This window comes from Rhinopithecus bieti, unplaced genomic scaffold, assembly GCF_001698545.2.
Source record: "Rhinopithecus bieti isolate Rb0 unplaced genomic scaffold, ASM169854v2 scaffold_22453, whole genome shotgun sequence".
NCBI classification, from domain to species: Eukaryota; Metazoa; Chordata; class Mammalia; order Primates; family Cercopithecidae; genus Rhinopithecus; species Rhinopithecus bieti.
This window is the reverse complement of record NW_016810682.1, coordinates 508,192-526,183: the sequence shown is the minus strand read 5'-3', so window position 1 is coordinate 526,183 and position 17,992 is coordinate 508,192. Positions and strand designations below refer to the sequence as shown.

The 17,992-nt window shown below is 42.6% G+C and overlaps 1 protein-coding gene across 1 annotated transcript in view; it reads left to right on the top strand.

Annotated features, from left to right (window-relative positions):
- The window catches only part of MELK (maternal embryonic leucine zipper kinase), a 106,699-nt gene that overhangs the window by 25,963 nt on the left and 62,744 nt on the right, over positions 1–17,992 (top strand). The window contains exon 8 of the mRNA XM_017892646.1: positions 799–897. Coding sequence (XP_017748135.1) covers positions 799–897 — 99 coding nt within the window. The remainder of the gene's footprint in view (positions 1–798; positions 898–17,992) is intronic.

Sequence of the window (17,992 nt, the reverse complement as noted above, 5' to 3'; positions counted from 1 at the left end):
TATATATATATATGTTTGTTTGTTTGTTTGTTTTTAGATGGAGTTTCACTCTGTCTCCCAGGTTGGAGTACAGTGGCATGATCTCGGCTCACTGCAACCTCCACCTCTTGGGTTCAAGCGATTCTCCTGCTTCAGCCTCCCGAGTAGCTGGGACTGTGGGCATGCGCCACCACGCCTGGCTAATTTTTGTAGTTTTGGTAGAGATGGGGTTTCACCATGTTGGCCAGGCTAGTCTCGAACTCCTGACCTCAGGTGATCCTCCCACCTCGGCCTCCCAAAGTGCTGGGATTAGAGCCACCACGCCCGGCTGCCTCTACATTTGAAAAGTCAATCATTGAACTTTATTAAAGTTCTCTACATAGAATTTTATAGTACAGCTTAGTCATATTGCTGATTATTAATAAATTTTAAGACATCCTCATGCCTGTTTACGTAAACTTCATATGTAACCTAAACCTTCAGTAGCACTGTAGAATTGTCTCATCTTCTTATCATGTCCAGTCCAGCCCAGCCTACTGGAAATTATTTTCTGTTAAGTGTTAAAGTCCAGCTGGAGGAGAGTGCATTGAATTGGAAGTCAGGAAGCCTTCCTGGGTGGCCTCCAATTGACTGGGTGACTTTAGAGAAGCCTCCTTAGCTTCAGGTTCTCTGACTATAGAATGAGCAGGTTGAAATTGTTGATCTCTGAGCTCTCTTTTAGCTTTGTGACAATTCTGTGATTGTATCAAGAGTCCAGCCATTCTGAAATATGTTTGAATTTTTGTTTCAGTGATTTTCCTTTTTCCCTCTTTCTCTCAGGCAGATGTTTGGAGTATGGGCATACTGTTATATGTTCTTATGTGTGGATTTCTACCATTTGATGATGATAATGTAATGGCTTTATACAAGAAGATTATGGTGAGTATTACAAGGCATAGAATTTCAATGTAGAACTTTTCTATTCTGCATAGTATATGCTTCCATTCATAAATGTACAAAAACAGGCAAAAAAGTTATTCTCTGCTGTTAGAAGTCAAAAATCATAGTTATTCTTTGGGAATGGTTAAGGAGTGGGCTTCTGTTCTGTTTCTTAATCTGGGAGTTGGCTACACTTGTATACAGTAGTTCCCCCTTGTCAGCGGTTTTGCTTTCTGCAATCTTAGGTTGCCCATGGTCAACTGTGGTCTGAAAATTGGTGAGTTTATATAATACAGTAAGATATTTTGAGAGAAAGAAGCACATTCAGGCTGGGCGCGGTGGCTCACGCCTGTAATCACAGCACTTTGGGAGGCCAAGGCTGGTGGATCACGAGGTCAGGAGATCGAGACCATCCTGGCTAATGTGGTGAAACCCCGTTTCTACCAAAAATACAAAAAACTAGCCGGGCGAGGTGGCGGGAGCCTGTAGTCCCAGCTACTCAAGAGGCTGAGGCAGGAGAATGGCGTAAACCCGGGAGGCGGAGCTTGCAGTGAGCTGAGATTCGGCCACTGCACTCCAGCCTGGGCGACAGAACGAGACTCTGTCTCAAAAAAAAAAAAAAAATCAGAAAAAAAATCACAGGAAGGAAAATAGGAAAATTATTTTAAAGAGTAATATTTCAAAGCAAACTAACAAAAGAAGACAGGTGGATCTTGTGTTCCATAGCAAACTGAGGTCAGACTAGCAGAGCAGCTTCTCTGTCTTTCTTCTTCTTCTTCTTTTTTTGAGATAAAGTCTTGCTCTGTCACCCAGGCTGAAGTGCAGGAGTGTGATCATGGCTCACTGTAGTCTCAACCCCCTGGGCTCTAGTGGTCCTCCCACCTCAGCCTCCCAACTAGCTGGGACCACAGGCACTGCACCACTACACCCAGCTAATTAAAAAAATTTTTTTTGTAGAGATAGGATCTTCCCTATGTTACCCAGGCTGGTCTCAAACTCCTGGGCTCAAGTGATCCTCTCACCTCAGCCTTCCAAAGTGCTGAGATTACAGGCGTGAGCTACTGTAAGAAGCCTTCTGAATGCTTCTTGAATCCAATTCTGTTTAACAAATATTTCCTGAATTTCTGCTTTATATGAGGTGCTGAAAGGCATAGAAAAGATCTAATGAAACTTTATTATTATCCACCAGGGCCTGATTTCTTGTTGGAGACAGGTACAAGCTATCTAAAAATGGCAAAGGGTGGGGAATGCCATATTATAACACAGTGTAAATGAAGTTAATATAGGAGTTGGGGTGGGATCTGGGAGGGCATCTTAGAGGAAGTGAGGTTTGAGCAGGTCTTTAAAAGAAGGGTAGAAGTATTTCAGAAAGGGATGTGGGCGAGAACATTCCTGATAGTACAGATAGTATGAGCAAAGGCATAGAGATGGGAGAGACATGGGGAGGAATGGGCAGTTTTATGTAGCCGAACCATTGGATCTCTAACAATTAGATGAGGAGACTACCTAAAGCAACTCTCACTTCTAGGAAGTAGCACACAGTGTTGAAAGTGGTAGACCCAGTTGGCTTGTTGCCCACTCTATAGAACACCAAGTCTAAGGATACTGAGTTCAGTCTTCAACTTTTATTTGACTTATAGTTTTTCCTGTATCCCACCTTGGAAGATTCTTTAAAGTTGATTCCCAAGCTTCAGAGAATAGCTTTGGGAAGAGATGGAATTGCAATAGTTCCAACTCCTTGAAGGCTGAGGAGCTCTGATTCTGCAGGGTCAAAGAGAAGCAGTGTGAGTGGTAGCTGTTAACACCGCTTTGGGGACCCATGTGTGTCCAGGCTTCTCCTTGTGAAGGGGAGATAAATGAGGCAGTGGGCTGGAGGCCGGCCTCCTAGAGCCTGCTGCTGTAGCCAAGACAGCTTGTTTTCCTCCCGAAAAACAACTTCTTGAACCTTCTCGAACTTTGCTGGGTAGCACTCGTTGCTTTGGCTTCTGCATGCTGACTGTGGCAGTAGTTCCTGACTCCATAGAACCACACCTGACTGCATCAACATCAGGATACAGAGGAGAATAGGGTTAGGATCCCTTTGTGGCTTTAGCTCCAGTCAGCAGAAGTGATCTTTGTGCAGCTCAGTAACATTTATCCAGTTATACTTTTACAAAATATTAGGTTGGCCTCTTGAATTCTTCCCTCTTTTTGCTACTCTTTTCAGTAAAGTAGAGCTGTGTTTCTTATTCTGAAATAATTGTATTCTAGTATAGGTTGAGTATCCCTAATCTGAAAATCCAAAATTTGAAATACTCCAAAATCTGACACTTTTTGAGTGCTGAGATGATGCTCAAAAGAAATGCTTACTGGAGCATTTCAGGTTTTGGATTTTCGGATTTGGGATATTCAGTCAGTAAGCATATAATGCACATATTCCAAAGCCTGAAATCTGAAACACTTCTGTTCCCAAACATTTGGGTAAGGGATACTCAACTTGTATTATAGGCTGCTAGGATATTTTACCCTATTCTTGTTTTGGGAACTCCATCCCAAAGAAATAAGCTAACAAATTTCTCCAAAGTGAACTAGAATTGAATCTGCTAGCTGGTGTAACATGGAATATTACACCTCCTAGACTTCTAGAAAGACTATGTGGAAACAGATAATGGTAGACTTTCACTGTTGGAAAACACCTGGGAAATCATGTTTTCTGACCCTTGTTGCTTGTTTTATATTTAATCCTCACTAAAACGTCTCCTGCCTTGGCTATGTCCATGTACTCTCTCTCAGGGTGGGGGAAGTTAGCTAATTGGATTTAGTTCTTCCTAACCCTAGTTGCACATTAGAATTGCTTGAGGTGCTTTAAAAAATATTGGTTCCACCCCCCAGAGCAATTAAATCAGAATATCATTGATGTTTTTGAAATTCATAATCTTCAGAATCTCTACTTTCTATCTGTTGACTTTGGTAAATTATTTAGCCTCTCTGTATCTTCATTTCTTTGTCTGTAAAAATGGGTGAAATAACATGGCATAGGGTTGTTTTGAAGATTGAATGAGTTAATCCATGAAAAACATTTAGAGTGGTGCTCAATAAATGTAGCTATCATTATTATTATTATTATTATTATTTGAGATGGCGTCTTGCTCTGTTGCCCAGGCTAGAGTGCAGTGGTTAGATCTCAGCTCACTGTAACCTCCACCTCCCGGGTTCAAGCAATTCTTCTGCCTCAGCCTCCCAAGTAGCTGGGACTACAGTTGCACACCACCATGCCTGGATAATTTTTGTATTTTTAGTAGAGATGGGGTTTCACCATATTGGCCTTGAACTGGTCAATTCAATGGCTGGTCTTGAACTCCTGACCTCGTGATCTGCTCGTCTCTGCCTCCCAAAGTGCTGGGATTATAGGTGTGAGCCACTGTGCCTGGCTGCTATTATTATTTTATTTTTGTTTTTTGTTTTTTTCTGTGACAGAGTCTCGCTCTGTCACCCAGGCTGGAGTGCAATGGCGCGATCTCAGCTCACTACAACCTACCCCTCCTCAATTCAAGCGATTCTCTTGCCTCAGTCTCCTCAGTAGCTGGGATTACAATCATGCGCCACCGTGCCTGGCTAATTTTTTTATTTTTAGTAGAGGTGGGGTTTTGCCATGTTGGCCAAGCTGGTCTCGGACTCCTGACCTCAAGTGATCCACACACCTCGGCCTTCCAAAATGCTGGCATTACAGGCATGAGCCACCAAACATCTGGCAATTATTTTTGAGACAAAGCCTTGCTCTGTTGCCAAGGCTGGAGTATAGTGGTGCCATCTCGGCTCACTGCAAGCTCTGCCTCCTGAGTTCAAGCGATTCTCCTGCCTCAGCCTCCCGACTAGCTGGGATTATAGGCGAGTGCCACTAAGCCCAGCTAATTTTGTATGTTTAGTAGAGATGAGGTTTCACGATGTTGGCCAGGCTGCTCTCGAACTCCTGACCTCAAGTGATCCTCCTGGCTTGGCCTCCCAAAGAGGCTGGGATTATATGCATTTCTAAATGAGATTTGCTAGTATTTTGTCCAGGACTTAAAATTGGCTCAAAAATTAATGTGTGCTTTTTTGGGAACTATCTTTGTACGTTTGGTTTTGGATTCATTATTTGTATTAGCCCCATAAAGTTACATTGGGGAGTATTCTTTCTTTTACTTGTCTTGGGAGAGCTTAACATTTTGTGGATGGAAGTTCAGCTCCACCTGTGCCTTCTTTATGGAAAGATTTTTAACTAACATATAACATTTAACTAACATAGATCATAACATTTCATTTGAAGCTCTCTAGTGGCCTCTTTCTCATCTCATACAAGCCAGAGTTTGCCCTGTGTACTGTGGGGTTTCCCCCGTGTAATGTGGCCTCCCATCACCTCACTGCCCTTGTGGTTTACTTCCTGCCTCACTTGTGCTACCCGCATTGTTCTCCTTGTTGTTTCTTTTTCCCCCTTTTTCTGGAACATGCTAAGATGTGCCTGCTTTAGGGCATTTGTATTTACCCTTTCACCTGAAATGGTTTTCTCCAGGAGAGATGCTTTGTTTCCTCCCTTCTTTCAGGTCTCTGTTCAAGTGTTCTCTAATCAGAAAGACAACCACTTGTTTATGTGTTCATTTGTTTGTTCATTTACTCATTTATTCGATGTCATTTTACCTCAGGGAGGAGTAAAATAGTTACCAAACACCTAATATGTGCCAGCCACTTTTCTAGATGTGTGGGGTATATCTGTGAATAAAACGAATGAAAGATCCCTGTCCTCGTGGAGTTTATCTTCTAGTAGTGGGATATAGAGAAAGACAATAAGCCTAATAAGTAAATTTTACTAAAAGATGATATGTACTTTGGAAAAGAGAAAAAAATTGAGTAGGATAAAGAGGAATCAGGAGTACAGATGGGGGAGTTGTGGAGGAAAGGTCTAGTAGGTTGCATGATTAAACAAGATGGTCAGGATAAACTTCATGGAGGCGAGATGTAAGGAGACTTGAAGGATGTGAGAGTGTCAAGTGAGAAAAATATTTCCGGCAGAGGGAACAGCTAGAGCAAAGACTGGGAGGTAGGAACACACCTGGTGTTGTCAGCGGAGGGTGAGAGGGCCAATGCAGCCTTGAGTTTAGTAAGTGAAGAGGCCAGTAGGAAAGGAAACCTTGGGAACAGGAGGTCAAGCTGCTTTGGGCTGGGTAGGCTCTCATAAGGACTTTAGCATTTTTTCTACGTGAAATGGATAGCCATTGGAGGCTTTTGAGGACATGATTTGGTTTAGTTTTTTTTTTTTTGAGACAGAGTCTCGCTCTGTCGCCCAGGCTGGAGTGCAGTGGCGCGATCTCGGCTCACTGCAAGCTCTGCCTCCCGGGTTTACGCCATTCTCCTGCCTCGGCCTCCTGAGTAGCTGGGACTACAGGCGCCCACCACCTCGCCCGGCTAGTTTTTTGTATTTTTTTAGTAGAGACGGGGTTTCACCGTGTTCGCCAGGATGGTCTCGATCTCCTGACCTCGTGATCCGCCCGTCTCGGCCTCCCAAAGTGCTGGGATTACAGGCTTGAGCCACCGCGCCCGGCCGATTTGGTTTAGTTTTTAACAGGATCACACTGGCTGCTGTGTGGAGATGACTGTAGGAAGTGAAGAAGAGAACCAGGGCATCTGGTCAGGAGGATATTGTAATGATTCAGATAAGAGATGGTGGCAGTGGAGGTGGTAAAAAGTGGGTAGATAACAGATGTCTTTGTTTGTTTGTTTGTTTTGTTTTTGAGTTGGAGGCTCACCCGGTCGCCCAGGCTAGAGGGCAGTGGTGTGATTTTGGCTCACTGCAACCTCCACCTCCTGGGTTGAAGTGATTCTCCTGCCTCAGCCTCCCAAGTAGCTGGGATTATAGGTTCTTGCCACCATGTGTGGCTAATTTTTGTAGTTTTAGTAGAGATGGGGTTTCGCCATGTTGGCCAGGTTGGTCTTGAACTCCTAACCTCAGGTGATCCACCTGCCTTGGCCTCCCAAGATTCTGGGATTACAGGCGTGAGCCACCACTTCTGGTCTGGATGTCTTTTTTAAAAAATTATTTTTGTATTAACATAAAGTAAAATTGACCCTTTGTATATACAGGTCTATGAATTCTAACACATGTATAGGTTCATATAACCATCGCCACAGTCAGAATGTAGAACAGTCTGGATGTCTTTTGAAGGCGTAGCTAACATGATTTGTGGATGGATTGGATGAGGGGAGTAACCTGAGTAGCTAGAAAGCTGGAAAATTATTAAAGGTATCTAGCATGTGAAACTCTTTTTTTTTTTTTTTTTTGAGGCAGAGTCTTACTTTGTCACCCAGGCTGGAGTGCAATGGTGTGATCTTGGCTCACTGCAACCTCTGCCTCCCAGGTTCAAGCGATTCTGCTGCCTCAGCCTCCTGAGTAGCTGGGATTACAGGCTCCCACCACGCCCAGCTAATTTTTATAGTTTTAGCAGAGACGGGGTTTCACTATGTTGGACAGGCTGGTCTCGAACTCCTGACCTTAGGTGATCAGCCTGCCTCAGCCTCCCGAGTGTTGGAATTACAGGTGTGAGCCACCGTGCCTGGCCATAAAACCTATTTCTTAGAGGCAATCATTGTTACCATGTTTATGAGATTTTTTTTTGTTTGTTTTGTTTTATTTGAGGCGGAGTCTCGCTCTGTCGCCCAGACTGGAGTGCAGTGGCGCAATCTCGGCTCACTGCAAGCTCCGCCTCCCGGGTTCACGCCATTCTCCTGCCTCAGCCTCCTGAGTAGCTGGGACTACAGGCGCCCGCCACCTCGCCCGGCTAGTTTTTTGTATTTTAGTAGAGACGGGGTTTCACCATGTTAGCCAGGATGGTCTCGATCTCCTGACCTCGTGATCCGCCCGTCTCGGCCTCCCAAAGTGCTGGGATTACAGGCTTGAGCCACTGCGCCCGGCCGTTTATCAGATTTTTATGTATTTTTTTTCAGACATTAGTCTGCATATGTAAGGAATTATATATTTATATATTTTCTCTTTCTGCTACCCCCTTCCCAGTTTTTTTTTTTTTTTTTTTGAGACGGAGTCTCGCTCTGTCGCCCAGGCTGGAGTGCAGTGGCCGGATCTCAGGTCACTGCAAGCTCCGCCTCCCGGGTTTACGCCATTCTCCTGCCTCAGCCTCCCGAGTAGCTGGGACTACAGGCGCCGGCCACCTTGCCTGGATAGTTTTTTTTTTGTATTTTTTTTAGTAGAGACGAGGTTTCACCGTGTTAGCCAGGATGGTCTCGATCTCCTGACCTCGTGATCCGCCCGTCTCGGCCTCCCAGAGTGCTGGGATTACAGGCTTGAGCCACCGCGCCGGCCCCAGTTTTTTTTTTTACACAGGTGGTAGCATACCATAAACACTGTTCTGCACCTTGTTTTCCTCCCTTAGCAGTGTGTCTTGGGAATCATAGCACTTCATACCCAGCTCAGAGCCTCTTCATTCTTTTTATGACTGCATAGAATTGCAGTGTATGCATGTACTATAATTTATTTAACCAGTCCTAGGTTAATGGACGTTTAAGTAATTTCCAAATAGTAATTTGTACATTGTGAATATAATAAATCTGTAAGAAAATTTCTAGAACAGTTGTTGGGTCAAAGGCATATGAATTAGTAATCTGATAGATATTGCCAAATTGCTTCCTAGTAAAGTCGTATTGGTTTATGCAACTACCAACAGTAGCGTAATAATGCCAGTTTCTCCATATCCCCCACCAATACAGTGTATCAGTATTTTTGATCGTTATGTTTAAGACTTGTTTTTTGCTCTGCAGGAATTTTAGTTTTTAGTGAAATTCATCAGTCTTTTTCTTTCTTTCTTTCTTTCTTTTTTTTTTTTTAGAGATAGGGTCCTGCTTTGTCACCCAGGCTGAAGTACAGTGGTGCAGTCATAGCTCACTGCAGCCTCAGTCTCCTGGGCTCAAGTGATCCTCCCGCCTCAGCCTCCTGAGTAGCTGGAACTACAGGCGTGCTCCACCACACTTGGCTAATATTTTTTGTAGAGATAGGGTCTCACTATGTTGCTGAGGCTTGTCTCTGGCCTCAAGTGATCCTCCCACAATGTTGGGATTATAGGCATGAACCACTGTGCCCAGCCTGTCAATTTTTTTTTTTTTTTTTTGAGGCAGAGTCTCACTCTGTCCCGGGGCTGGAGTGCAGTGGCCGGATCTCAGCTCACTGCAAGCTCCGCCTCCCGGGTTTACGCCATTCTCCTGCCTCAGCCTCCCGAGTAGCTGGGACTACAGGCGCCCGCCACTTCACCCGGCTAGTTTTTTTTTTGTATTTTAGTAGAGACGGGGTTTCACCGTGTTAGCCAGGATGGTCTCGATCTCCTGACCTCGTGATCCGCCCGTCTCGGCCTCCCAAAGTGCTGGGATTACAGGCTTGAGCCACCGCGCCCGGCCAGCCTGTCAATTTTTTATTGTCATATTTGGAAGGGCTTTTTGACTTTATTTTTAAAAATATCCATGTTTTCTTCTAGTGCTTTTATGGCTTCACTTTTAAAATGTTTAAATGTTTGATTCATCTAGAATTTGCTTTAGTGTGTTTTCTTGACTTTAAACATCATTAAAAAAAACAAAACTGTAGAGATTTGCTTTCATATTCTGGATTCTGGATTTTAAAGATCTAAATGTAGGTCAGGTGTGGTGGCTCATGCCTGTAATCTCACCACTTTGGGAGGCTGAGGCAGGGACATGGCTTGAGGCCAGAAGTTTGAGACCAGCCTGGGCAACATAGTGAGACTCTGTCTCTACAAAAAATAAAATTAGCTGGGCATGGTGGCATTTGTCTTTAGTCCTAGCTACTTAGGAGACTGAGGTGGGAGGATTGCTTGAGCCTAGGAGTTCAAGGCTGCAGTGGGCTATGATTGTACCATTGCACTCCAGCTCAGGCTACATTCCCCACATCTTAAAAAAAAAAAAAAGAAGGTCAGGCCCAGTGGCTTATGCCTGTAATCCCCGCACTTTGGGAAGCCAAGATGGGCAGATCACTTGAGGCCAGGAGTAGCTTGGCCAATATGGTGAAACCCCATCTCTACTAAAAGTACAAGAGTTTGCTGGTCGTGGTGGTGCATGCCTGTAATCCCAGCTACTTTGGAGGCTGAGGCATGAGAATCATTTGAACCCGGGAGGCAGAGGTTGCAGTGAGCTGAGATCGCACCACTGGACTCCAGCCTGGGTGACAGAGACTCCTTCTCAAAAAAAAAAAAAAAAAAGAAAATAGAATTGTGATGGCAATATAGCTATATATACTTCAGATTTAAGGTTCATTGTTAACAATAGTGTAAGTCCTTATTTAAAATAGTCTTGCTAATTTCAAGTTTTGCAGACAACTTGTTAAATCTAATTAGGTCTTTTTTTAACTTTGTGTTTTGGTTGATGTACTAAAAGTAGAAGTGTCAGCTCCGTTACTGTTTGCTTGTATTCATAGTCTTCAATCTGTGGTTTCTTTGCAAGAGTCTTCAGCCACTTGTCTATTCAATGAGGATTTAGCTTCATTAAACTGTATACTATAATCTGTAAATCCATTTAACTGTGCTCCTGTAAAGCACAGTGCTTTGCAATACCATTCTTTCTTAAAAGTATCTCATAATGTAGGTTATATAGGGACTAGTGAGGGTACCAGTGCTGATCCATATACTAAATATTAACAAAGCTCAATTTCTTATTATTAGATAGAAAATGAATATAAATAGAAGTGCTAATATATTCTTTCCACACCTCGGTGATCATCTTGCATATCCTCTGTGGTACACATGCCCCAACTTTGAAGACTGCCAATCAAGAATGAGTAAATGGTTAACTCTACGTTTTTTGTTTGTTTGTTTGTTTTGAGACGGAGTCTCGCTTTGTGTGCAGTGGTGTGATCTCAGCTCACTGCAACCTCCACCTCCTGGGTTCAAGCAATTCTTCTGCCTCAGCCTCCCAGCTGGGATTACAGGCGTGTACCACCACACCTGGCTAATTTTTGTATTTTTAGTAGAGACAGTGTTTCACCATGTTGATCAGGCTGGTCTTGAACTCCTGACCTCAAATGATCCACCTGCCTTAGCCTCCCAAAGTGCTGGGATTACAGGCATGAGCCACTGTGCCTGGCGTAACTACATATTCTTTAGGCAATCCCTTGATAAGTATAATACCTCTCAGCCAAGTTATTAAGTGTCAGTCAATTAGGGATTATTCTACCTGGAAATTACTTGAAGTTATGGGTATTCTATGATGCTGAATAAGAACAAGAGGGGCCGTGAGTATAACTGGGGCTAGGATTGGCATTCTTCTGTAAATATTGAGCCTTCTAACCATACTTTACTTCTTGGTTATGAGATACTGTGCCATAAAGGATAACTAGAGTCATTTTATCCAGCTAAGATTTTGAATATTCACCTTGACCATAAAAAGTCTTGATAAAGATGTATGTTGTGTAAAACAAAATGAGGTGTTATGTGGATTTTAGAAAATGGAATGATAACATTTTCAGTGAGTTTTGAACCCCCGAAAACTGATGTAGAAAGTGGGGGAGATGCCGACCGGCAGACCAGGTCTAAGTCTTAGGTGTCTAGAAATGGAGTTCTGTGTTTGAGTTGTGCTGAATGAAATCTCTTCCATCTAGAGCATCTGCAGCACTCTTTTGGTTGTTTTAATTCTTTTTTTTTTTCTCTACTTCCTTGTTTCCCCCCTCTAAATGGATAGAGTTTCCTGAAGTGTGTGTGTTACATATCTTTGTGGCTCTTGCACATGGTTGCTCAGAAAAAATAAAATATTTGCCGGCATGCATATTCTCATCCTATTGTCACAAAAGTAATACTTAACATGCATGAGCTTTTGTTACTTACCAGGCTCTGCTCTAAATGAGGTGGTTGCTATTATTGTCTTCCTCTTACAGATCAAGAAACAAAGGGACAGAGACCTTAAATAACTTATTCAGGGTCTTATAGCTAGTGAGTAGCAGAGCTGGGATTTGAACCCTAGCAGTCAAGCTGGGAGCCCACTCTCATAACCACTATGAAATAAATATTGTTTCTCAGCTCGGTAGTTGCTAGTCATCTGAGAATCACAGATGCCTAAAGCAGGAAGGATCCCCATCCCAAGCATCTTTTTGTGCCTATTAATTTGGGAATATTCCCAGACATCCCATCTTTTCTGATTTACTACGGCTACAAGTTAGTTCTCCTAATTCATTTAGGTATTACTGTGCATCGGCTTTCCCACGCATTTTAGGTGTCACCCCGGAAGGGTACTTACTGGTCCTTGTTTCCTTCATCAGCAGTGTTAGAGCACTGCAGTAATCAATTATTTTCAAGATCCATTCCAGCTCTGAGCAGCTATAAGTTCTTTGACTTCTGTTTCTTTACATTCAGTTCTTCTTGTTTCAGCCTAGCATTCTCTTCTTCTTCTTCTTTTTTTTTTTTTTTTTGAGACAGAATCTCTCTCTGTTGCCCAGGCTGGAGTGCAGTGGCGCGATATCAGCTCACTGCAACCTCCCCCTCCTAGGTTCTCCTGCCTCAGCCTCCAGAGTAGCTGGGACTACAGGCGCCCGCCACCACATCCAGCTAATTTTTGTATTTTTAGTAGAGATGGGGTTTCACTATATTGGCCAGACTGGTCTCGAACTCCTAACCTTTATCCACCTGCCTCGGCTTCCCAAAGTGCTGGGATTACAGGCATGAGCCTCCTCACCCAGCCACTTTCCCTTTTTTTGAAATTTTGAATCTTGATTCTGCGCTCATGTAATAACAGCTGTCCCTGCCAGCATTGCTCCTGCCAGCATTTGCACATTTCTTAAATATTCCTAAACTAAGTTGTTGATTGAAAAACTGAATAGAGGCCGGGCGCAGTGGCTCACGCCTGTGATCCCAGCACTTTGGCAGACTGAGGTGGGTGGATCATGAGATCAGGAGTTCGAGACCAGCCTGGCCAACATGGTGAAACCCCGTCTCTACTAAAAATACAAAAAAAAATTAGCTGGGCATAGTGGTGCATGCCTGTAATCCTAGCTACTCAGGAGGCTGAAGCAGGAGAATTGCTTGAACCTGGGAGGCGGAGGTGGCCGTGAATTGAGATCGTGCCTCTGCCTTCCAGTCTGAATGACAGAGTGAGACTCTGTCTCAGAAAAAAACAAAACAAAACAAAAAAAATCTTGAATAGAACAGGACCACTGCCTAAGTGTTCTGAGTATTGGTTTTTAGTTTTATTCTGTCTCAGTTACACTTAACTAAGATTTTGTAGTCTTATCCACAAAGATAAGATAAGTAACTGTTATTTTACTTACCCACCACACCCAGCTAATTTTTGTTATTATACTTCTTTTATTAGATGAAGAAACTAAAGCACAGCAGGGTTAAATAGCTTGTGTAAGGTCACACAGCTAGTAAGAGGTAGATCCTGGATTTGAACCTAGCCAGTTTGCTTTCAGAACCTTTCTTAGGATCCAGGGCCAGAGAGACTGAATACCTTACCTTGTTAATACCTTACTGAAATGGAACTACATTATATTCATGGTGATCCTAATTTATTGACTTAACTCTAACCTTTGCTATATTTTTTACCTGTCTGGACCTTAATCCTCTGTGCTGTTTATTTGTCTTCATTTGTTGTTACTGCAAGTTCACATTCATATGGCAGCCATGGAATTCATACTATTATCAATATATTGTTTCATCAATAAAAGGTGAATGTACCAACATACAAACTTCAGTGTTTTCTACTTTTATTTATTTGAATGCACTAGTGGATCCTAGATTAATAGGGAGAGAGCTTACCTTAAAATAATACCAAAGTATATCCTAATAGTATATGTGAGATTCAAGTTCTGATATTTTGAAAATTAAATATCTTTGCAGTGGAATGAATATGGTAGAAAATGTCTAATTCTTGTTCAGTGGAAATTTGGCCTTCCTAATTAATAGTATTTACTGATACTTGTATATTCTTTGTTTCTCTTACCCTGAATTTCATTTTTTAGTTTTTCATGTATTTGCAAGTTGAAAATTGATTCAAATTAGGACTTTTATGCATTATTGTAGAATTTAATTTCACACATTATAGATTTTGAAATTTATTGTAATCTTGGCTCAGAACTATTGTTCCGAGTCGCAGTGTAATACAGTCTGCTGGTTGAATCTAATTAAGGTGTCGTATCACTTGCATGCAGTATGTATCTTTGCCTAGAATGTTCTAAAATTCCTCACTTGGGAATAACACTTTCCTCAGTCTTGGTTTGATTGAAAAACCCAGCAATATTGGATGCACCGTATGTAACTCTTGTTTAAAAGGCAGACTTCGTTTATCTTTTGCATTTGTTGACTATTTTAACCAAAATGCTCAACTGCAATTTCCAGCATGATTACTAATGGCTTGAATATTAATCTTATTAATGTCACCTATATTCATTTGTCATCACTGCATTCAAAGACAAGCACGACTGTACTCCAGCTGTGGTATATAAATATTAGGGAAGTATAAATAATTTAGCAATTGAAAATTGAGTAGCTTGAAAATAAAATTGCTGCCTAACAATTATAATTTATAATTTTAAAGAAAATGAGCAAGTTGTCTCTTTATGAAATTTTTACAATTACAGAGTTGACTATAGCATTATGATTATGTATTGGAGAGATGGCCTGCCTCTTTTAGAACAGTGTGAAAAACAATTTCAAGCCAATGGAATTCCCAGGATTATTTTGCTTTGTCCATGGATCTTTTCTCCCCCTCTTCACTTGGATTCTTCCACTGTTATCTGTTTCTTGCTCTTATTTGCAAGGTAATTGTCCCTTAAATAAACAAACACAAATTCTTTAAAGAATAGCAGAAACAAGGGTCCTATCTCTGACCCTTTTTTGCTCTGTAACAGTGTTTCTCAACATTAACACCGTTGGCATTGGAACCATATAATTCGTTGTTGTAGAGGACTGTCATGCATTATAGGATGATTAGCAGCCTCCATGACCTTTATCCACTAATTGCTAGGGGTAATATCCACGTAGTGACAATTTAGAATGTTTCCATACACTACCAGATGTCCCCTTGTAGGACAAATCATCCCCAGTGCCCTACAATATTGAACAAGTACTTAATCTCCCTGGCTGAGACTTGGTTTCTCCATTTGTATAATGTGGTTAATAGTCCCTGCCTACTATACAGGGTAAAATATATGTACAGGTGTTCTGTGCATTTTAAAGCATGGTGTACAAATAGGAGATTGGGTTAAGCCTGGCAGCAGAGCTCATTTCTGAACTCTATTTTGGCCAGTATTTCAACACAGAGAATGAAGTTGAGAATATCAGGACATGGTAATGAGTCAGAAGCCTTATGACCCACTTGTGAGTGATACTCTACAGAGGTGTTCTGCCCAAATAGGGGAAGTGGATGGGTACATTTCAGGAGGTGATGTGAACAGGGCTTGACTAGATGACGTGTACCTTACCAGACAATCCTGAGATTCTGAGATAGCTGCAGTGGGGCAGTGCTCCATTGGGAAGGCCTATGACATTCCTCAGAATGCCTTTAGCCTTTCTTGCTGCACCAAGTATTTAGCACTTTTAGATACACGGCTTTTGGCCAATGTGCCCATCTCTGGCCCTCAGAAAAGGAATACTGCTTTTTTGAGTATTCCTATCTCCTCCTATTTATTTCACATTCAATACATATTTATTGTCTCTTACGTGCAAGGCAGTTTGCCAAGTGCTTTCACATACATTGTCGGTTTATAATCCTGTAAGTGGCATTAGTTGTATTACAGATAGTAATAATGGTAGTAATAGCATCAGCAGCAGCAGTCGAAGCTAACATTTATCAAGTTCTTGCTGTGTTCATGGCACTGTGCTAAGTGCTTTATGTATACTAAATCATTGAATCCTAGCAAAATTCTATGCAGTAGGTATTGTTGTTATACTTCTTTTTTTTTTGTTTTTGAGATGGAGTCTCGCTCTCTTGACCAGGCTGGAGTGCAGTGGCGCGATCTCGGCTCACTGTAACCTCCGCCTCCCTAGTTCAAGTGATTCTTCTGCCTTAGCCTCCCAAGTAGCTGGGACTACAGGCATGCGCCACCACACTCAGCTAATTTTTGTTGTTATACTTTTTTTTTAGATGAAGAAACTAAAGCACGGCAAGGTTAAATAGCTTGTATAAGGTCATACAGCTAGTAAGAGGTAGATCCTGGATTTGAACCTAGGCAATTTGTTTTCAGAGCCTTTCTTAGGAAACGGGGCCAGAGAGACGGAATACTCTTACAAGCCCGTGGAGCCAGTAAGAGGTGGAACTGGGATTCAAATATAATATATGACTTCAATCCATTGCTGTTCCAATGTGCCAAACACCACACTTCTCATTCACTTGTTTTTTTCTGCTTCTTTCTGGATAGGATTGCTTCCATGGTGCCAGCTTATAGCTCGGGAATCTATTAAAAGATGCTTTAAGAATTCAAAATAGGTTGATAAAAAGGGGTGATAAAAGGCAAAGAGGAATTTGGAATCAGTGTGGTAGAGCTCTCTTTAGTACTTTGGTCTGAGTATTTATTTTTACATTTGGTTTCTGTGGAGTACTCCTTTTAGTTAAGAGTACTTTTCAGAATTTAAAGGCATAATGTCTATTACGATAGCTTCAGAATTTAAAGGCATAATGTCTTTTGATTATGATAGATCTGGTTATGGGTCTGTTACCTGTATGTTGGAGCAGACCAGAAAGGACTGAAACCTGGAATCAGACTTGTCCTTGAGATGGGCAGATGCTGGTGTCGGGGAGGTGATGTGAAGCAGCTAAACCCTCATAGATAGTGTGTGAGCTTCCTAGGGTTGTTGTAACAAAGTACTGGAGAGTGATGGGTTAAAACAACAGAAATGGATTCTTGCGCAGTTGGAGGGATACTGTTCAATCCAGTACAGATAGTGTCCAGAGAGTAAGCAGCAAACAGCTTTGCAAACAGCAGAGGGGAGACCACCCAGAGTACAGGGAGTGAAGCTGGCAGAGGACGCTCTAGGAGCAGGCTGTGATCAGAGACTCAGGTAGCTCATGGCCATTTGATCAGCACATAGGAAGCTCTTTGTTCCAAGCTAATCTCCACTTTCTATGGGACCCTGGCAAGAGCAAGCTGAAATATTTGAGGCCGGGCAAATAAGCAGTTTGCCAAGAAAGAGAACAAGGCAGGTCCTCAGGATTGGGATCACGAAAAGCCTGGGTCTCAGGAATAAAGTAAAGCTCAGATATGAAAATGGGGCCAAGTAGGTCAGGGCCAATCATGCAACAACTGTAACTCACTACTGCTGACTCCCAGAGAGCCGGCTAGAACATCTAAATCCCCTCCTTCCCAGGGATAGGCATGGAGCCCAGGCAGCAGTGAGCCTTCAGGTTGGGGTCTAGTTGGCTGTAGATGAAGCATGGGGGGGAGAAATGAATTCAAGGCTTCATTGCTGTAGTTCAAAAACAAACTTTGAGCCAGGGACGGTGGCTCATGCCTGTAATCTCAGCACTTTGGGAGGCTGAGGTCAGGAGTTTGAGACCAGCCTGGCCAACATGGTGAGACCATGTCTCTACTTAAAATGCAAAAATTAGCCAGGCATGGTGGTGCACGTGTGTAATCCTAGCTACTCAGTAGGCTGAGGCAGAAGAATGGCTTGAACCCGGAAGGCAGAGGTTGCAGTGAGCGAAGATTGTACCATGAGACTCCATCTCAAAAAAAAAAATTATGAAGAGTAACATTCATCACAGAATTGTTTATGATATAATTAGGAACTGGTCTATGACAAACTCCAGAGGGTCTCCAAAATGAATGAAAGACAAAATGCACTGAATAAGGATTCTAGGTTAGAAATGTAAGTGCACTGTAATCCCAGCACTTTGGGAGGCCGAGACGGGCGGATCACGAGATCAGGAGATCAAGACCACCCTGGCTAACACGGTGAAACCCCGTCTCTACTAAAAAATACAAAAAAACTAGCCGGGCGAGGTGGTGGGCGCCTGTAGTCCCAGCTACTTGGGAGGCTGAGGCAGGAGAATGGCGTAAACCCGGGAGGCGGAGCTTGCAGTGAGCTGAGATCCGGCCACTGCACTCCAGCCTGGGCGACAGAGCGAGACTCCGTCTCAAAAAAATAAA